General features: G+C 36.6%; 1 protein-coding gene across 3 annotated transcripts in view; it reads left to right on the top strand.

The window, feature by feature from the left end:
• Window positions 1–22890, top strand: part of LOC105486308 (tet methylcytosine dioxygenase 2) — a 131515-nt gene that overhangs the window by 74367 nt on the left and 34258 nt on the right. For all 3 annotated transcript variants that reach the window (XM_011749142.3, XM_011749143.3, XM_011749145.3), the window contains 4 exons: window positions 11473–14930; window positions 18878–18968; window positions 20382–20475; window positions 21140–21348. In XM_011749142.3, the coding sequence (XP_011747444.2) occupies window positions 11519–14930; window positions 18878–18968; window positions 20382–20475; window positions 21140–21348 (3806 nt within the window). In that variant the 5' untranslated portion in view covers window positions 11473–11518. The remainder of the gene's footprint in view (window positions 1–11472; window positions 14931–18877; window positions 18969–20381; window positions 20476–21139; window positions 21349–22890) is intronic.

Genomic DNA, 22890 nt, shown 5'->3' with positions numbered 1-22890 from the left:
AACCAGCTCACAGTTATCCATTCTAAAATGGGACTCAACCGAAGTGGAAAAAATCTAGATTTTTAAAATAATTTATGAGAAACAAATAATATTTGTGACAAGTTACATTTCTAATTATGTTTCTCTTTTTAAATAATAATAATTATTATTATTATTTCCTTCAGTACACACTAGTTTGGTGAGACTTGGAGAAAGGCCAGGAATAAGCCAAATTCAAGAAACAATTCCAGGATTAACAGATACGTGGATAATAGAGAATTGACAAAAGATCATGCCCATTTTACCAATGAGAAACTGGTTGGCTAACTTGGGTTGCAAACTAAAAGCAGATTTATACTAAACTGGCAGGTGTCTCCAGTTCTTAAATGCAAATCTCTATCTCTGAGCTAATCTGCTTCTAATCTTCAGTGGCATTCCTCTGAATTTTTCTCCCTCAAATAATCTATATGTTATTAAATTTTGTTTATACTGCCATTTTAAGAAACACATTTTAAAACTTTAAACATGGGAATTAAAGAGTCCCTACTGAGGATTATGAAAAACCTGACAAAGCCTCCTGTGCACATGATTTAGATTAGAAGCAGTGCACACGCTATATGTGTATGTGCAGCTACTTGTCCAATTAACACCTTTTCAGAAATGGAGGAACTTTCTCTGAGGACTTTAACATATTTGTGTGTTCAGCAGTCCTTTTTCAAGAGATGTGAAGTACATCTTCACAGATTTTTTAATATTAAAATAGAAAGTTCTTACAAAATGAGAAATAGAAAAGTTAGCTTTGCCTTAAAAATATTAATTCACCTTATATTCTCCATACTTAATCCATATAGTAAACACATTATATTCCAAGTCTAACATGTAGCTTGGATACATTAATTTTGCTGTTGAAAAATACGTGTTTTGGATTATATTTTTAAAATTTTAGCTTTAATATTTAAATATTAAATAATGTTAATATTAATGAAGAATAGTTTCTAATTTTGTAAGAAATGCCCTATAAAAAAACACTTTCTTTACCTCAAGAGTGAGACTTGGCAACCATCCCAATATTACATAGTAATTTTAAAAGTCAAACTAAATGGAGAGAACTTAATAGATACAGAAGATAAGAATTTAAACCAACATTTTGCTTGGGATTTTAGAACACTATCCAGAGGGAAATTTAGTAGACGATAATGAAGTCCATTGCATTGCACACATCTTGAAATAAGTGTATAATTGACACAAGCTATATCCCATGTTGATAGGAAGAATCCAAAATAGTTTTAGAGAATAGTGCCATCTGTGCAGGAGGTGTGGCCATATACATCATCTTTACTTAGTGTTTTCCATGTCAATAAACATTTAATTCCTAACACCCTGAATCACTAATAGAGTTAAAGCCTGTCAGTGGAAGTCACAGGGAGATATACAGTGATTCCCATAAGTCTGATCCTGATACACAGTGCCTTTAGCAGATATAGTTCCCATAAGTAAGCAGTCTGAAGTATTTACCCTCAGTAATCTGAATATATAAACAAACAGGATTCACGATGGTAGAGTAATGTATATATACATGTAGTATTAGGACATGCAAAACTTTTTTATAGAAAAAAAAAATTTACTACCTTATAGAATGGCAACTATACAAATCTATAAATTGACTCTTTTGTCTCCTTGAAAAAAAGCTAACATAAAATTTAAATGATGTGTATTTTTTCTCTTAGAGCAATAAAAGATACACCCCCACCTAGAAAATCAGTAAACCAAAAAATAAAACAAAAGCAAAATCAAGCCCTCTTCACAAATTTGAGCGTATCTACAGCTTTATGTGGTGAGAGATACAGCTACCATTCTTGAGTAATCCAAAGAGTCAAATGGTATGGAGCAAATTACAATCCTAAATGCATATTGGTGAAATGAGATGCTGATCCATTTGCACACTAATGTGCTATTTTTAAGTCATGCATCATAGCATCTTCAAAGAGGCCTGTCATAATTATGATGGATTAGACTGCAGAGTCAGTCCTAGTTGCAGTAATTGTTTCACAGATGCTGCCTATGCAACTTGAATTTATAATAAATTATTTTCAGAGAGGAGGGAGAAGGAACAAAATCAAAGGAAAACTGCTGTGGCTAAAACCTGTTTTGGTCTTAGGAAACCAGAATGTTAGCTAGTAGTCAAAAGGCCAGTATTTTCTGTTGAGATAAACATGCTTCATTAATACATGCCTCTGACATAGAAGATGAAGGTTAACATAATTGACATCTCAGCCACTCTTTCTCTCTCTCTCTCTCTCTCTCTCTCTCTCTCTCTCTCTCTGTCTCGTAGCTTATAAAAATTTATTCTGGGGCATTAGCTGAAATTATTGAGTGGCCATATAATTGTTGCATGTTTCTATTTATGTTAAATTGCCTGGTTATAATTTGACCTTTAGAATTTCTGAAAAAAAAAGGTGGCATTTATAGTAAATAGAAATACTCTTTTTCGTTCCTTGGAAGTCCATGCATTGCAAAGAACATTAGATTATTGGAATAAAAGGATAGACATACATAATATGACTAGTGGGATCTTTATTATGACATTTTAAAATTGTGATTTAATTAATCATTTAGGCAAATGATAATTTCTAAAACTGCCGTTTTAGACTTAAAAAAATACCAAAGTTCTTACAACTTTAGCATTATATTTTGTTCATTCTTAAAGTTTAATTCACTTTGTTGTCTTTTTGGTAAACCTATGAAGAAATCTCATGCTGCACCATATAGTCGAAAATCGTGTGTGTCTGTGTGTGTGTGTGTGTGTGTTTTTAGTTTGAATAATGAGCTATATGTTGTATTTTGATAAGCAAAGATAAGTTTATAGTGAAGCATATAAACATGTCATGTATTTCCTAGGTTAAGGGTTCAATAATCAGAAGAGCTTCCACAACTCATTTGTTGTCTTAATAGTTTTTTAAAAATTGCACTGTATTGAGTTTTTTATGTGGTGTTCTCTGTACCTGATGACTACTGATGCACATTTCTACTTAGGTCACTGGTTCTCCTCCCTCAGTAATGTTGTAGGTAGCTTTGATGAACATTTGTTGTCAGCCTTTTACCTTTGACTTAGTGTTTTTCTCTCATACTACAGCAAGAAGAAATGAAGTTAAATTTTACAAGAGTGACTTGGGTGGCTGATATGCCCACATAGACAGGGACAAGTGCTCCACTCTTCCCCTCTCCTGTATTCCCATGGCACTTCAGTAGTCTCATTGCCTCAGCATAACCACAGTTCAGGGCAGTAGAGGATGTATGCATCTTTGAGTTAGCTCCATGCCATAGCAACTGCACTGAGTGAGGATTCAACTCAGTGCAACAGGACTGAAAAACTAAATGAACTAATGTGTCTTGAGCTCCAGTTCTCTTAGTGACACTACCTGGGGAGATTTATAAATCATCGTTAAATATTCTAGAGAAAAATCATCAGCAGTCCAGCATTGCAAAGATAATCTGGGAATGTGGCAAAGAAGGGATCAGAATAACTCTGTGGCAGCTTCAAATTCCATGTCCTAAAAGTTTACATTTTCTTTTTTATTCTATCCCAAACCACATAAAGAAGTGATTTGTTGGTAAAATACATGCAGAATGCCCTTAATCATCTTAATAATTACAGACCTACAGATACGTAACCAAAATACTTTGTTTTTTTTTAAAAAAAGCTTAAATTGTTGGCTAAATGTGAATTTAATAACAAAACTTACTCCCTGAATTATGCACTTTTCTTAGTATTATGTGGTGGGAAGAGCTTCAGAGAGCTTCCAGAGTGCTTAGGCCTACCCGCTGTGGGAGCCTCTGTTTTGATGCTTCACCGTGGGCAGATTCCTCAGTTTTCACATCTTTAAAATGAGAAAATGGTACTAGATCCTTGCTGCTACTCTGAAATGTTTATACATTGTTAAGATCATTGTTACATATTATTACTCATATTTGAGTGTCAGTTTAGAATTTCTTAGCCTTGTGATATGGTTTGGATGTTGGCTCCTCTAAATCTCCTGTTGAAATATAATCCCCAGTGTTGGAGGTGGGGCCTGCTGGGAGGTGTTTGGGTTATTGGGGCAGATCCCTCATGCCAGGGTGCTGTCCTCCTGATAGTGAGTTCTCAGGAGATCTGGTTAAGGGTGTGTGGCATGTCCCCCTCCCTGTCTCCTTCCCTCCCTCTCTTCTTCCCTCCCTCTTCTTCTCTCTTCCTCTCTCTCTTGCTCCCACTCCCTCCATGTTAGATGCCTGCTCCCCTTTTGCTTTCTGCCATGATTGTAAGCTTTGTAAGGCCTCACCCAAAGCAGATGCCAGTGCTATGCCTCCTATACAGCCTGCAGAACCATTAGCCAATTAAACCTATTTTCTTATAAATTACCCAGACAGCTATTTCTTTATAGCAGCTCAAGGACAGCCTAACATACCTTTCAAAAGGTTAAAATGCTATTTAGTCATTCTAGAAGCAAGAGCTTCTAGAATTTGTCCAGTAGAATTCTGAAAATAAAGATGCCAAAATAATATGGCATGTATTTGATCTCAGGGAAATTTCATTTGTATTTTCAAAAGGAGGAAAAAAGAGTAGTATAATTTATTAATATTTTGGTAGCTCTGACAGTGCTTAGAACCAGTTCTCAAGAGCACATTGTGAAATTTTCAGGAATTGCATGAGCTGTAGGTTGATAACATGATACCAGCTATATCCCATAAGAGCATCTCTTAAGGAATATGTTAAAAGCTATATTCATTCTTAAATTTTAACTAAGTGCAATGAGTGAAGTATTGACATCATGAAAATCATCCCTGGGTAAACAATTAGTCACTCCATGTTTTCCCAAAGGTTCTTCTGTCTCTGTTTTTGTATATAAACTTCATAACCAGTTTAACAACCCAAAAAAAGGCCTTAATTTTGATTGGCCAGCATCCTCTTAGGAAAGGCATTGTCCTCTTGTAAAGTTGCTTCTCATTCTAAAATAAAAATTGTTTCCATCTAGGGAATGATTTTTATAGGTAGAATCTTACTTGGCATGGACTATTTTGCATACAGTGAATTACAATGTATAGACCTTCAATAACTGGCTTTAAAAAGTGTTTGAATATTTCGTTGCACAATAGAACAGTATCTTGATTAACATTATATACCATATTAATTTTATGTTCTCTGGTGTAGAAAAAAACAGAAGGATGTTTAATTTCAACTAAAAACAAAATCATGGTATTTCAAAATATTTCCGATGAGTCATTTATAAGAGCAGATATGAAGTAAAATTATATTTTTGTTCTTAGTCTCTGAGAAGCAAAAATCACACAAATAATCTCTATAGCAAAAATTTATATTTATCTGAAAAACAGTTTAACTTTGAAAAAGTTTTCTTTGCAATCATTTAAATTTGTAAAAAAAAAAATCATTACACTTTCACTGAATAGCAGGTGAATAGCAGGTAAATATCTACAAAAATTCATCTCTGAAGATTTTATCTTATGCAAAAATTATTGACTTTATGTAGGCTTTTTATGCAAGCTTGAAAACACTGTGTAAATGACCCCATAAAAGCTACAGCATGAAAGCTTTTTCAGTATTTCTACAATAAGCAAAATGCATAGGTCTCATTTCCTTCTTTTTTATTAAACAAAGTAATACTTTATCAACATCAGTATGCAAGCACTAAGAGCTTGAAAGAGTACTGTGCAAGTGGGTTACTGGATCATAATATTCCAGGCTATGTATATAAAAAGTGTGATTTACCACATATTAAAGTAAAAGAAAATATTGCCTTTTTCTCCTTCTAAAATGGCAGTTTATTAGTTTAAATTTCCTGAAATAAGATTTAAAGACCAATAACAAATTTTCCTCATTCTAACATATAACTTTCCTGCCCTTCCTGTGAAAAAGTTAACCATTAAACTTTTCACACAAATGGTTGTATAATGAAAGGACTTGCTGTCACAGACAAAATAGTTCTGTATAACGTTTAAAAATGGCCATTGTGTTTAAAACTCCATATTGAAATACATTTCATTTTAAGTCACCTTCATTTCTTAGTAGCTATTATTATACGTATCAAAGGATTTGCCCTTGACACTTTAAAGAATGTCCAAAATTATGTGGAATGGATCATAATTAAAGGTAATATATTAAATGCTTAACATATTTTTTACCTTAGAAAGTAGAAAAACATGTATTATGTACAGATCCTACAAATTTTATATAATTTATCATAAATGTACACATGTATATACATGTAAATACCTTTTGATTGCTCTATAAATGAATTGGTTTTACAGTTACCAAAAGAAAAGTGCCTTTTTTTTGTAGTATCTGAACAGCTAATTGACTTTGTCTCTACAGGATTTATTTAGATTTATTTCTATGCTCCTTAATTTTTGAAAAGTGGTGGTGTCCTGATTTTGGAGAGGCCTCTCATATCAAAGACTACAGATCAGTTTTCATGATTTTAAAACCTCAAGTTTCTTTATTAGGTCTTATTGATGATTAAGAGCCATTGTCTCACTCAAATTTTCTTCTTGTTCAATAGAAACATAATGTAAGCCACATGGAATTTTGCATTTTCTAGTACTCACATTAAAACAAGTGAAAAAGAAACAAACTGATGATACGTTTGATTTAGCCCAATATATTTAAAATAGTTCAACATGTCTTAAATATTTCTTGAGTATTTTTATGTTTTTTTCACACTAAATCTTTGAAATCCAAACTAAATGTTTACACAGATACCACATCTCAATTTGAACTAGACACATTTTAAGGGCTCAACAGCTATATGTGACTAGTCACTGTGCTGGATGATGTATATCTAGACCATCTCTTAACGTATGGGAGGAAATAAATCTAGCAGAAATAAAGACATCACTTTGTTTGTCCAATATGAGTTACAACTTTACTTTTTTGAGACAGTCTCGCTCTGTTGCCAGGCTGTAGGGCAGTGGCAGAATCTCGGCTTACTGCAACCCCCGCCTCCCGGATTCAAAAGATTCTCCTGCCTCAGCCTCCCGAATAACTGAGACTACTGGCACACGTACCACGCCCAGCTAATTTTTGTATTTTTAGTAGAGGTGGGGTTTCACCACATTGGCCAGGATGGTCTTGATCTCTTGACCTCATGATCCGCCCACCTCAGGCTCCCAAAGTGCTGGGACTACAGGCCTGGCCTTTTATTTTATTTATTAAGTAATACACATGCTTGAAACTTATTTAAAAAAAAAAAAAAGGAATAGTTAAAAGTAATCCCCCTCCCAGTGCTTTTTTCCAGCTGCCGCATTCTTTTTCCTGAAGGCAAATTATTATGGCCAGTTATATATTCTCCAGAGATGATTTTTTTTTTACAAAGGTATAGGTTGTAGCATTCTTATATAAACTGTTGTGTGGCTTCCTTTATTCCATTTAATTACTTAGAGATACTTCCATCTGAAAATATAGAGATACTAATTTTAATAGCTGCATGGTATTGTGTGGCTGTGCCATAAATTATTTAACATAACCTTATTGATGTAGGTTGTTTCTAACCTTTTATTATTGCAAAAGATTGTGCCTACATCATTTAATGTATATATGAGCATATTTGTCTGAATTTTTTTTTTTTTTTTTTTGAGACAGTGTCTCACTCTATAACCCAGGCTAGAATGCAGCATCACAGTCTCAGCTCACTGCAATGTCCACCTCCCGGGTGGACATATAGGACTTCCTCAGCCACCCAAGTAAGTGGGATTACAGGTGCCTACCACCATGCCTTGCTAATTCTTGTATCTTTTTAGTAGAGACAGTGTTTCACCATGTTGGCCAGGTTGGTCTCGAACTCCTGGCCTCAGGTGATCCACCTGCCTCAGCCTCCCAAAGTGCTGGGATTATAGGCATGAGCTACCACACCTGGCCTGTCAGATAAATTCTTAAAAGGGTCAAGTAAAGCGTTTCTGAAATTTTATAGATATTGCCAAATTGTCATCCTACATATCTGTGGCGGTTTTGACTCTCAAAAGCCATGTGAGAGAGTATCTGTTTTCCCACATGCTTGCCAAACATAATGTAGTATTAAACTTATTTATCTTAACTAATTTGAGAAGAGAAAAACTGTATCTTGTTGCAGTTTTAATTTGCATTTCTTTTTATGAGCAATAGTAGGACATCTTCTTAAATACTTAAAAGAGCCATTCACATTTCATTTTCTATGAACTGTCCATGTCCCTTGTCCATTTTTTTAGTAGGTGGTTATTCATCTATTTGTAGGAGTCCTATATGTTAAGAAAAGTTTTATACAACTTTTAACTCTTTTTACATGTTTATTTTGACATACATAAATTTTAGCAAACTTTCCCATCTTTTATGACTTCTAGATTTTGTTTCACAAAAAAAGAACTTACCCAGTCATTAGACATTTTTTAAGTTTTCTCTGATTGTTTTTAAATTTTGGGGGAGTTTTATTTCCTGAATTCATATATTAAATTCATCTAGAATTTATCTTAGTATAAAGTATAAGGGAATGATCCCACTTTATCATTTTTTTAGGAGATTACCCAGTTGTTCTAATATCAAGTATGTCTTTGAAATCCCATCTCCTTATCTTGTAGCATATTTCTGTGGTTTGGGTCTATTTTTGAACATTCAATTTTATTCCATTGATCGTGTTAATATTATTTATGTGCAAACATAAGCTGTTTCAAGTATAGTAGCTGTGTTGCTTTTAAATATCTTTTAATTTGGCTACTAGGCCCCATACAATTCTTCTTCAGAATATTCCTGGCTACCCAATTTATTTTTCTACATGAACTTTGGAGTCAATTTCCTTAATTCCTCAAAATATTGTGCAAGTACTTTTAGTAAGAGTATTTTAAGTGAATAATTTGACAACTATCTAAGAACATATTATAGCTTTTCACTTGTTTTGTTTTTGTACTTATATATTACTTAGTATAGTTTTAAAGTTGTATTAAAATAGGTTTTCCACATTTTAAAAACTTATTCCTAGTGTATTAATTTCTTCTATTATAAGTACAGTATTTTATTCCAGTAAAACTTCTGACTGGTTGTTGCTCTTATAAATCAAGGCCATGAATTCTTCTTCAGCTACTTTACTGAATTCTCAAAAACCGTAACCATTTTTTACTTGATTCTCTAGGTTGACCTGTATATAATCTTCTTATCTGTAAATAATAACTTTAGTGTTGCTTTTCAACATTTATATTCTTATTTCTTCTATTTCATTTTTCTTGTTTATCAAGCAGTAGCTGTTTTAATAGTTATTTTTTGCCCAAAGAGAAAAGTCTTTTTTTTTTCTACTTATGTTTTTAAAATAAATGTAATGAGAAAGACTGTGGGAAAATAAAGCAGATACCTTATACAATGGATTAATTTTTTTGGTGCCATTTCTTCTGGCTTTCTGTATTATTGGGACTCTGAAATCTTCATTAGTACTACTCTCAAAAATGTTCGAATGAATGAAATCAGATTCAGGGGTACAGGTGCAGGTTACACAGGTGAATTGCATGTCTTGGGGGTTTGCTGTACAGACTATTTTGTCACCCAGGTAATAAGTGTAGTACTTGATAGGTAGTTTTTTGATCCTCTCCCCTCTCTCATCCTCAAGGTATCCCTGGTGTCTGTTGTTCACCCTCTTTGTGTCCATGTGTTCTTGCTGTTTAGCTGCCACTTAAGAGAACATGGGGTATTTTTCTGTTCCTTTGTTAGTTTCCTTAGGATAATGGCCTCCAGGTCCATCCATGTTGCTGCACAGAACATGATCTTGTATTTTTTTTATGGCTGTGTAGTATTCCATGCTGTGTATGTAACACTTTCTTTATCTGGTCTGCTACTTATGGACATTTAAGTTGATTCCATGTCTTTGCTATCGTTAATAGTGCTGTGGTGAACATATGCGTGCAATGTGCCTTTATGGTAGAATGATTTATATCCCTTTGGGTAATATACCAAATAGTGGGATTGCTCGGTCAAATGGCAATTCTAAGTCCTCTGAGGAATTACCGCACTGCTTTCCACAATGGCTGAACTAGTTTACATTCCCACAAGCAATAAGTGGATAAGTGTTCCCTTTTCTCTGCAGGAATGATTAATTCTTTTAGAGAGTCAAAGACGGAATCCTAGGGAAGATGATAGCTGAGGCAGGTTTAGAGTTCTATATAGAGTCCTTGGGCAAATAAGGGGATTAAGAAGGCATTCTAGGCAGACAGAAAACCAAAGGCATGAAACTCTGAAACAGCTTACTATGTTTGGATATTTATAAGCCGTTGTTATTGTTGGAGTATAAACTGTAAGAGAGAGTAGGAAGACAGAAAAAACAGCCTGTATGCGGGGGGAAGAAAACATTTAAATTAAACCGAAATTCTCAAAAGATTTGGGCAGCTAGCCCCTGTAGAGGAAAACATAGAATCACCTAGAAAGGGTTTTTCATAAACTACACTTTTCATCACCCCTATTCTGTCACCTGGAATATTGATAACACTGAAGGGAGTGTGCCTTATCTGTTAGGTGTATTTGGATGAAATAGTTTGAGAACCATGCAGGCAAGTTGAAGCCAGTGTGTTAAAGAGAATATGACATCAGATTTGCATTTTAGAACATTCCTTCTGATAACAAATTAAAGGGAACCTTCAAGGGCTGGAGGGGAAGGGCAGACGGGGCTAGGGGAGGAGAACCCTTTTAAAAAGCTACTGCAGGTGGGGTGCAGTGGCTCACGCCTGTAATCCAAGCACTTTGGGAGACCAAGGCGGGCAGATCACCTGAGGTCAGGAGTTCAAGACCAGCCTAGCCAACATGGTGAAACCCCGTCTCTACTAAAAATACAAAAATTAGCTGGGCATGGTGGCAAGCACCTGTAATCTCAGCTACTTGGGAGGCTGAGGCAGGAGAATCGCTTGAACCTGGGAGGCGGAGGTTGCAGTGAGCCAAGATCATGCCACTGCACTTCAGCCTGTGTGGCAGAGTAAGACTCCGTCTCAAAAAAAAAAAAAAAAAAAAAAAAAACTGCAGTAGATCAGATGGCACAGTGATAAAGAGAAGATCTGAGCTATGAAGTAGCAGTCAAGATGATTAAAGGAATATATAGGAAGTAGAGTTGATAGAACTTAGCAAGTGATTAGATAAATGAAGTGCTAGAGAAAAGAAAAGTTGGTATTTTTCAATTATTTTTAGCATTTTGGCAAAAAATTATTTGGGAATGAAATTGATGCTAACAACTAAGACTATGAACTTCCCACATTAGCTGGTAATTTTGATCACCCTTGTTCTCCATGACCATAAATATTTGAGAGTTGCTGGGTAGACAAGAATGGTTATTTCCTGAGTAGCTGTCAGTTGTCACTATGAAACATGAAAATAAATATCAGTTTGCTATGTCTAGGTATTCTAATATTTATGCACAATTATTCCTTAAGATATATTAGTATTTTTTATATTATATATATATATTTATATAAACACATTTTAATTTTTGTTTCCATGCTCTTTAGAATTCAACTAGAGGGCAGCCTTGTGGATGGCCCCGAAGCAAGCCTGATGGAACAGGATAGAACCAACCATGTTGAGGGCAACAGACTAAGTCCATTCCTGATACCATCACCTCCCATTTGCCAGACAGAACCTCTGGCTACAAAGCTCCAGAATGGAAGCCCAGTGCCTGAGAGAGCTCATCCAGAAGTAAATGGAGACACCAAGTGGCAGTCTTTCAAAAGTTATTATGGAATACCCCATATGAAGGGAAGCCAGAATAGTCGTGTGAGTCCTGACTTTATACAAGAAAGTAGAGGGTATTCCAAGTGTTTGCAAAATGGAGGAATAAAACGCACAGTTAGTGAACCTTCTCTCTCTGGGCTCCTTCAGATCAAGAAATTGAAACAAGACCAAAAGGCTAATGGAGAAAGATGTAACTTCGGGGTAAGCCAAGAAAGAAATCCAGGTGAAAGCAGTCAACCAAATGTCTCCGATTTGAGTGATAAGAAAGAATCTGTGAGCTCTGTAGCCCAAGAAAATGCGGTTAAAGATTTCACCAGTTTTTCAACACATAACTGCAGTGGGCCTGAAAATCCAGAACTTCAGATTCTGAATGAGCAGGAGGGGAAAAGTGCTAATTACCGTGACAAGAACATTGTATTACTTAAAAACAAGGCAGTGCTAATGCCTAATGGTGCTACAGTTTCTGCCTCTTCCATGGAACACACACATGGTGAACTCCTGGAAAAAACACTGTCTCAATATTATCCAGATTGTGTTTCCATTGCGGTGCAGAAAACCACATCTCACATAAATGCCATTAACAGTCAGGCTACTAATGAGTTGTCCTGTGAGATCACTCACCCATCGCATACCTCAGGGCAGATCAATTCCGCACAGACCTCTAACTCTGAGCTGCCTCCAAAGCCAGCTGCAGTGGTGACTGAGGCCTGTGATGCTGATGATGCTGATAATGCCAGTAAACCAGCTGCAATGCTCGATACCTGTCCCTTTCAGAAACCAGAACAACTACAACAACAAAAATCAGTTTTTGAGATATGCCCATCTCCTGCAGAAAATAACATCCAAGGAACCACAAAGCTAGCATCTGGTGAAGAATTCTGTTCAGGTTCCAGCAGCAATTTGCAAGCTCCTGGTGGCAGCTCTGAACGGTATTTAAAGCAAAATGAAATGAATGGTGCTTACTTCAAGCAAAGCTCAGTGTTCACTAAAGATTCCTTTTCTGCCACTACCACACCACCACCACCACCATCACAACTGCTTCTTTCTCCCCCTCCTCCTCTTTCACAGGTTCCTCAGCTTCCTTCAAAAGGAAAAAGCACTCTGAATGGTGGAGTTTTAGAAGAACACCACCACTACCCCAACCAAAGTAACACAACACTTTTAAGGGAAGTGAAAACAGAGGGTAAACCTGAGGCACCACCTTCCCAGAGTCCTAATCCATCTACACATGTATGCAGCCCTTCTCCGATGCTTTCTGAAAGGCCTCAGAATAATTGTGTGAACAGGAATGACATACAGACTGCAGGGACAATGACTGTTCCATTGTGTTCTGAGAAAACAAGACCAATGTCAGAACACCTCAAGCATAACACACCAATTTTTGGTAGCATTGGACAACTACAGGACAACTGCCAGCAGTTGATGAGAAACAAAGAGCAAGAGATTCTGAAGGGTCGAGACAAGGAACAAACACGAGATCTTGTGCCCCCAACACAGCACTATCTGAAACCAGGATGGATTGAATTGAAGGCCCCTCATTTTCACCAAGCAGAATCCCATCTAAAACGTAATGAGGCATCACTGCCATCAGTTCTTCAGTATCAATCCAATCTCTCCAATCAAATGACCTCCAAACAATACACTGGAAATTCCAACATGCCTGGGGGGTTCCCAAGGCAAGCTTACACCCAGAAAACAACACAGCTGGAGCACAAGTCACAAATGTACCAAGCTGAAATGAATCAAGGGCAGTCCCAAGGTGCAGTGGACCAACATCTCCAGTTCCAAAAACCCTCACACCAGGTGCACTTCTCCAAAACAAACCATTTACCCAAAGCTTATGTGCAGTCCCTGTGTGGCACTAGATTTCATTTTCAACAAAGAGCAGATTCCCAAACTGAAAAACTTATGTCCCCAGTGTTGAAACAGCACTTGAATCAACAGGCTTCAGAGACTGAGCCATTTTCAAACTCACACCTTTTGCAACATAAGCCTCATAAACAGGCAGCACAAACACAACCATCCCAGAATTCACATCTCCCTCAAAACCAGCAACAGCAGCAAAAATTACAAATGAAGAATAAAGAAGAAATACTCCAGACTTTTCCTCACCCCCAAAGCAACAATGATCAGCAAAGAGAAGGATCATTCTTTGGCCAGATTAAAGTGGAAGAATGTTTTCATGGTGAAAATCAGTATTCAAAATCAAGTGAGTTCCAGACCCATAATGTCCAAATGAGACTGGAGGAAGTACAGAATATGAATAGTAGAAATTCCCCTTATAGTCAGACCGTAAAATCAAGTGCATGCAAAATACAGGTTTCTTGTTCAAACAATACACACTTAGTTTCAGAGAATAAAGAACAGACTATACATCCTGAACTTTTTGCAGGAAACAAGACCCAAAATTTGCATCACATGCAATATTTTCCAAATAATGTGATCCCAAAGCAAGATCTTCTTCACAGGTGCTTTCAAGAACAGGAGCAGAAGTCACAACAAGCTTCAGTTCTACAGGGATATAAAAGTAGAAACCAAGATATGTCTGGTCAACAAGCTGCGCAACTTGCTCAGCAAAGGTACTTGATACATAACCAAGCAAATGTTTTTCCTGTGCCTGACCAGGGAGGAAGTCACACTCAGACCCCTCCCCAGAAGGACATTCAAAAGCATGCTGCTCTAAGGTGGCATCTCTTACACAAGCAAGAACAGCAGCAAACACAGCAACCCCAAAGTGAGTCTTGCCATAGTCAGATGCACAGGCCAATTAAGGTGGAACCTGGATCCAAGCCACATGCCTGTATGCACACAGCACCACCAGAAAACAAAACATGGAAAAAGGTAACTAAGCAAGAGAATCCACCTCCAAGCTGTGATAATGTGCAGCAAAAGAGCATCATTGAGACCATGGAGCAGCATCTGAAGCAGTTTCAGGCCAAGTCATTATTTGACCATAAGGCTCTTACTCTCAAATCACAGAAGCAAGTAAAAGTTGAAATGTCAGGGCCAGTCACAGTTTTGACTAGACAAACCACTGCTGCAGAACTTGATAGCCACACCCCAGCTTTAGAGCAGCAAGCAACTTCTTCAGAAAAGACACCAACCAAAAGAACAGCTGGTTCTGTTCTCAATAATTTTATAGAGTCACCTTCCAAATTACTAGATACTCCTATAAAAAATTTATTGGATACACCTGTCAAGACTCAGTATGATTTCCCGTCATGCAGATGTGTAGGTAAGTGCCAGAAATGTACTGAGACACATGGTGTTTATCCAGAATTAGCAAATTTATCTTCAGATATGGGATTTTCCTTCTTTTTTTAAATCTTGAATCTGGCAGCAATTTGTAAAGGCTCATAAAAATCCGAAGCTTACATTTTTTGTCAAGTTACTGATGCTTGTGTCTTGTGAAAGAGAATTTCACTTACATGCAGTTTTTCCAAAAGAATTAAATAATCGTGCATGTTTATTTTTCCTTCTATTCAGACCCTCTAAAATTTGGATGTATCTGTTTTAGATCAGTTCATCTATTTAGCTCTTTGTATATTATCTCCTGGAGAGACAGCTAGGCAGAAAAAATAATCTATTAAAATGAAAAAATACCATATGCAGTCTAATGTGGGAATTTTAAGTATTTTTTAATTCAAGGTAAAATATATTAGTTTCACAAGATTTCTGGTTAATAGGGAAATTACTATCTTCAGTCTTCCTGAGTTGGAGGAAATTATAATGCTGACACTCTTAGTGCTCCTAAAGTTGCCTTTTCTCCGTTTATACATTTGGAATGTTGTGATTTATATTCATTTTGATTCCAGTTTCTCTAAAATTTCAACTTTTTGATTAAAAAATATGATACAGGCATACCTCAGAGATATTGTGGGTTTGGCTCCATACCACAATAAAGTGAATATTACAATAAAGCAAGTTGTAAGGACTCTTTGGTTTCTCACTGTATATAAAAATTATTTATATACTACACTGTAATATACTAAGTGTGCAATAGCATTGTGTCTAAAAAATATATACTTTAATTTAAAAAATAATTTATTGTTAAAAAATGCCAACAATCATCTGGGCCTTTAGTGAGTGCTAATCTTTTTGCTGGTGGAGGGTCTTGCTTCAATATTGATCGTTGTGGACTGATCATGGTGGTAGTTGCTGAAGGTTGCTGGGACAGCTGTGTGTGTGGCAATTTCTTAAAATAAGACAACAATGAAATGCCATATCAATTGAGTTTTCCATTCACAAAAGATTTCTCTGTAGCATGCAGTGCTGTTTGATAGCATTTTGCCTGCAGCAGAATTTCTTTGAAAATTGGACTCAGTCCTCTCAAACTATGCTGCTGCTTTATCAACTAAGTTTTTATAATATTCTAAATCCTTTGTGGTCATTTCAGAAGAGTTTACAGCATCTTCACTGGCACTATATTCCATCTCAGACATTCTTTGTTCACCCATAAGTAGCAACTTCTTATCCTTTCAAGTTTTTTCATGACATTGCAGTAACTCAGCCACATCTTCAGGCTCTACTTCTAATTCTGGTTCTCTTGCTACATCTCCCTCATCTGCAGTGACCGCCTCCATTGAAGTCTTGAACTCCTCAAAGTAATCCATGAGGGTTGGAATCAACTTCTAAACTCCTGTTAATGTAGATATATTGACCCCCTCCCATGAATTATGAATGTTCTTAATAACTTCTAAAATGGTGATACCTTTCCAGAAGGCTTTCAATGTACTTTGCCCCAGTCCATCAGAAGACCATCTTGACAGCTGTAGACTAACAATATATTTCTTAAATGATAAGACTTGAAAGTCAAAAATACTCCTTAATCCATAGGCTGCAGAAAGAATGTTGTATTAACAGGCATGAAAACAGCATTGATCTCCTTGTGCATCTCCATCAGAGCTCTTGGGTGACTAGGTGCCTTGAGCAGTAATATTTTGAAAGGAGGTTTTTGTTTTTGTTTTTTTAGCAGTAAGTCTCAACACTGGACTTAAAATATTCAGTAAACTATGTTGTAAACAGATGTGTTATCGTCCAGACTTCTTTGTTCCATTACTTTACATAAGCAGAGTAGACTTAGCATAATTCTAAAGGGCCTTGGAATTTTGAGAATGGTAAATGAGTATGGGCTTCAACTTAAAATCATCAGCTGTATTAGCCTGTAACAAGAGAGTCAGCCTGTCCTTTGAAGCAAGGCATTGACTTCTATCTATGAATGTCTTAGATGGCATCTTCTTTCAATAGTAGGCTGTTTGGTAGAGCCACCTTCATCAGTGATCTTAGACAGATCTTCTGCATAACTTGCTGCAGCTTCTACTTCAGCACTTGCTGCCTCACTGTGTCCTTTTATGTTATAGAGATAGCTGCTTTTCTTAAACTTCATAAACCAACTTCTGCTAGCTTCCAACTTTTCTTCTGCAGCTTCCTCATTCTCTTCATAGAACCGAAAGGAGTCAGGGCCTTGCTTTGACTTAAGGAAGGTTGTGGCTAGCGTGATCTTCTATCCAGACCACTACAGCGCTCTCCATATCAGCAGTAAAGCTGTTTTGCTTTCCTACCTTTCATGTGTTCACTGGGGTAATTTCCTTCAAGAACGTTTCCTTTACATTCACAACTTGGCTAACTGGCATGCAAGGCCTAGCTTTCCGCCTGTCTTGGCTTTTGACATGCCTTCCTCACTAGCTCAATCATATCCAGCTTTTGATTTAAAGTGACAGACATATAACTCTTCCTTTCACTGGAACACTTAGAGGCCACTGTAGGGTTATTAATTGGCCTAATTTCACTATTGTTGTGTTTTAGGGAATAGAGAGGCCCAGGGAGAAGGAGAGAGCCAGGGGAATGGCCAGTTGATAGAGCAGGCAGAATGCACACATTTATCAGATTATGGGTACGGTTTGTGGCACCCCCCAAAAATTAGAATAGTAACATCGAAGATCACTGATCACACATCACCATAACATATATAATAATAAAGTTTAAAATACTGTGAGAATTACCAAAATGTGATACAGAGACATGAAGTGAGCACATGCTGTTGAAAACGTGACACTGATAGACATAGTTAACATGTTGGGATTGCCACAAACCTTCAATTTGTAAAAGTCACAGTAACTGCAACGCACAAAAGAGCAAAGCACAGTAAAACGAGGTATGCCTGTATTTTTTTTAAAAAAGCTTTTTGTTAAAATTCAGGATATATAATAGGTCTGTAGGAATAGTGAAATATTTTTGCTGATGGATGTAGATATATACATGGGTAGAGATGAAGATCTTAATTACAGCTACGCAGCATAGATTTAGTAAAAGACATTTGAAAACACAAATGTTAAATTAGTGTGGCTAATGGCCTACCCGTGCCATGTTTTCCCTCTTGCAATGAGATACCCCACACTGTGTAGGAGGATGGAGGGAGGACTCCTACTGTCCCTCTTTGCGTGTGGTTATTAAATTGCCTCACTGGGCTAAAACACCACACATCTCATAGATAATATTTGGTAAGTTGTAATCGTCTTCACTCTTCTCTTATCACCCAACCCTATCTTCCCACCTTTCCATCTTTGTTGTTTTGCAACAGCCCCTTCCTTTTGCCTGACTCTCCAGGATTTTATCTCATCATAAATTGTTGTAAAGTACATACTAATATGGGTCTGGATTGACTATTCTTATTTGCAAAACAGTAATTAAATGTTGTGGGGAAGTAAGGGGAAAAAGGGGTATCTTTGACAGTAAACCAAGCAATATTCTGAGGGTGGGATAGAGCAGGAAATTTTATTTTTAATATTTTAAAATCCAAGTAACAGGTAGGCTTCCAGTTAGCTTTAAATGTTTTTTTTTTTCAGCTCAAAAAATTGGATTGTAATTGATACTACATATAATACATTCTAATTCCCTCACTGTATTCTTTGTTTAGTTTCATTTATTTGGTTCAAAATAATTTTTTATCCCATATCTGAAATGTAATATATTTTTATCCAACAACCAGCATGTACATATACTTAATTATGTGGCACATTTTCTAATAGATCAGTCCATCAATTTACTCATTTTAAAGAAAAAAAATTTTTAAAGTCACTTTTAGAGCCCTTAATGTGTAGTTGGGGGTTAAGCTTTGTGGATGTAGCCTTTATATTTAGTATAATTGAGGTCTAAAATAATAATCTTCTATTATCTCAACAGAGCAAATTATTGAAAAAGATGAAGGTCCTTTTTATACCCATCTAGGAGCAGGTCCTAATGTGGCAGCTATTAGAGAAATCATGGAAGAAAGGTAATTAACGCAAAGGCACAGGGCAGATTAACGTTTATCCTTTTGTATATGTCAGAATTTTTCCAGCCTTCACACACAAAGCAGTAAACAATTGCAAATTGAGTAATTATTAGTAGGCTTAGCTATTCTAGGGTTGCCAACACTACACACTGTGCTATTCACCAGAGAGTCACAATATTTGACAGGACTAATAGTCTGCTAGCTGGCACAGGCTGCCCACTTTGCGATGGATGCCAGAAAACCCAGGCATGAACAGGAATCGGCCAGCAAGGCTGCCAGCCACAAGGTACTGGCACAGGCTCCAACGAGAGGTCCCACTCTGGCTTTCCCACCTGATAATAAAGTGTCAAAGCGGAAAGAATGGTAAAGTGTGGTGTAAGAAAGGAACCACTGAATTAAATTCACCTAGTGTTGCAAATGAGTACTTATCTCTAAGTTTTCTTTTACCATAAAAAGAGAGCAAGTGTGATATGTTGAATAGAAAGAGAAACATACTATTTACAGCTGCCTTTTTTTTTTTTTTTTCCACTATCAATCACAGGTATACAAGTACTTGCCTTTACTCCTGCATGTAGAAGACTCTTATGAGCGAGATAATGCAGAGAGGGCCTTTCATATAAATTTATACAGCTCTGAGCTGTTCTTCTTCTAGGGTGCCTTTTCATTAAGAGGTAGGCAGTATTATTATTAAAGTACTTAGGATACATCGGGGCAGCAAGGACATATTCAGTATCATTCTTGCTCCATTTCCAGATTATTCATTTCTAAATTAGCATGTAGAAGTTCACTAAATAATCATCTAGTGGCCTGGCAGAAATAGTGAATTTCCCTAAGTGCCTTTTTTTTTTTCGTTTTTCTTTTGTTTTGTTTTTTAAACAAGCAGTAGATGGTGCTTTGGTCATAAGGGAAGATATAGTCTATTTCCAGGACTATTCTATATTTTCAATATGGCTGGATACTAATTATTTGCCAGCCTCCTTTTCTAAATTGTGAGACATTCTTGGAGGAACAGTTCTAACTAAAATCTGTTATGACTCCCCATGTTTTAAAATAGCTAAATTTAGTAAGGGAAAAAATAGTCTATGTTTTAGAAGACTGAACTTGGCAAACTAACTTGAATTTTGTGCTTTGTGAAATTTTATATAGAAATGAATTTTCCCATTATTTTCACCCACATGTAATTTACAAAACAGTTCATTACAATTATCAGTATATTTTGATACTGAGGTAAAACAAGGCTTAAAAACTATTATCCAGTTTGCTTGGCGACCTGTTTTAAAAAAAATAATAAACCGTTCATTTCTCAGGATGTGGTCATAGAATAAAGTTATGCTCAAATGTTCAAATATTTTGATTGCCTCTTGAATTTATTTGCTAATTGTATGTGTGTGTGTTTCTGTGGGTTTCTTTAAGGTTTGGACAGAAGGGTAAAGCTATTAGGATTGAAAGAGTCATCTATACTGGTAAAGAAGGCAAAAGTTCTCAGGGATGTCCTATTGCTAAGTGGGTAAGTGTGACTTAATAAAGCCTTTGGTCTTAAATCTTGGGCATTTTGATTTGTAAATCTAACCCTGAGAATTGGGTTACCCAGATCAAAGACCCATGCCAATTAAAAAGAATATTACCTGTATTTTTTATCATGCGTTATCTCTTAAGAAGAGGCAGATTAATTCTAAAATCAACAAACTGTATTTAATTGAAAGAATTTAGTGATGAGGAGGAGGTCCATTCTAGTGCCTGCTAAATGTATAATCCTTCTTAGAATGTGAAGTGGTCCTTAATCTTTTAAACACCTTCAATTAATCTTTACATTGTCATTTGTGAAAACCTTGAACTAAGACTTACATATCTTTCATCTGGCTCTGGTTTTAATGCAGGTAGCATTTAATTGTCCCCACTGTACTGGGTATAGTATAACTATAAACATTGTTACAGTTGCTAAACATTAAGGAATAGTTTTGCATCTCTCCTTGTTCTGATACCAGGGTCAAAGCCCACTTTTTATAGATGGGCAGCAAAAGGCAAATTGCACATGGTGATAACTGTTGCCCTAATTGTGACCTAGACATGAAAAAATATACATACATAAGTGCCCTTATCTGCTGCAAGTGACCCTTGTTTTGTTTTGGTTGGGGTGGGGGGTGTTTGGGATGGAATGGTGATCTGCACAGGTGGTTCGCAGAAGCAGCAGTGAAGAGAAGCTACTGTGTTTGGTGCGGGAGCGAGCTGGCCACACCTGTGAGGCTGCAGTGATTGTGATTCTCATCCTGGTGTGGGAAGGAATCCCTCTGTCTCTGGCTGACAAACTCTACTCGGAGCTTACCGAGACGCTGAGGAAATACGGCACGCTCACCAATCGCCGGTGTGCCTTGAATGAAGAGTAAGTGAAGCCCAAGGCCTCTACCCTCTTTGCGGCCACTGATAGGAAAGCCCAGTCTTTGGTTGGAAGGAAGAGTTCAACACGCACTTTTACATTTATAAAATGAGGATCAAAATGCCTGTTTGGCAGTCATGGGATAAGAAGTTGTATTTGCTAATGTGAATAACTTGAGATGATTTCATTACCTGAATTGTACAGACAGTTTAGCCACTAATTAGGAGCAGAGTGTCTGTACCCACATGGCCTCAGTTATACCATAAGCTTGAAATTATTTATGTGCTCACATGCTACAAGTGACAGCTCCTGTGTGCCTGGCCACTATATTAGTATGTATTGACTCCACTTCCATGTTGCAGTATCTGAAACAGAAAGTAAGTCTAATAAGAAACTTTGGGATTCGCAGGTCAAATACCTTCCATATGTATGTAGCAAAAACAGAATACAGTGCCTTAGAAGTTCTGTAGAAATAGAACGGATTTTTACTTTCATTCAAACTATTCATTGTTTCCACAATAGTAATCAAAACTGCTTCCACTTTTACTGCTGCTAAATCATCAGGAAATTACTGGGTATGGATATAGATTATTTTCCAGGAATATAAGAATTTAGAATAGAACTGCAAGAGTATGCGCTTAAATATATTTAGTGCATCCAGTTGCTACTGTTTTGTTTTCAACACCGTCCACTTTGCTCGAAGTCTAAACCTTCACTTGGAAAAAGTTTGATTTTTAATATTCCTCTACTGTGTTGATAATCCTGTATAACACTAAAAGAATATATGAATGTTCATGGTGCTACACAGAAATCTTACAAGTTATTTTGCTCACAATTGGTTTTAAAATAATTTTAATTTTGCACTATTTCCTTTAGTCTTGTTTTCTCTGCATCCACCAAACTATAGAATCATTTGCTGAACTTATAAGAAATGCTCATATTGCTCATTGCAACAACTAGCCAAATTTGCCCTTTGCTGTTTAAAACTCTAACTAGCATGGTTTTACTAAATTTATCTTAACACAGTTTCTCTCTCAGGGTTGTGGGGAGACAAATCAACTATAAATAATCTCTTTAGAAAAGTTACTCTTTCTATATGAAAGTGTGACTTGACTTTCTATGATAATTATCCAAAAATTTATGGTGTATACCTGACCACTTTTACAAATGATGAATTGGAAAGTAGAAATTGCTGATTCATAACATGTAACTTATAAACTTACGATGGACTACTTTAAGCATAAATTTTTTTTTTCTTTTTTAAGACGGAGTTTCGCTTTGTCACCCAGGCTGGAGTGCAATGGCGCTATCCGGGCTCACTGCAACCTCCACCTCCCAGGTTCAAGCAATTCTGCCTTAGCCTCACGAGTAGCTGGGATTACAGGCATGCGCTACGATGCCCAGCTAATTTTGTATTTTTAGTAGAGACACGGTTTCTCCATGTTGGTCAGGCTGGTCTGGAACTCCTGACCTCAGGTGATCCACATGCCTTGGCCTCCCAGAGTGCTGGGATTACAGGCATGAGCCACCATGCCCAGCCTAAAATAT

This window comes from Macaca nemestrina, chromosome 3 (genome assembly GCF_043159975.1).
Source record: "Macaca nemestrina isolate mMacNem1 chromosome 3, mMacNem.hap1, whole genome shotgun sequence".
Lineage (NCBI taxonomy): Eukaryota > Metazoa > Chordata > Mammalia > Primates > Cercopithecidae > Macaca > Macaca nemestrina.
Note: the sequence above shows the minus strand (reverse complement) of the source record. Positions and strands in the feature narration are given on the sequence as shown.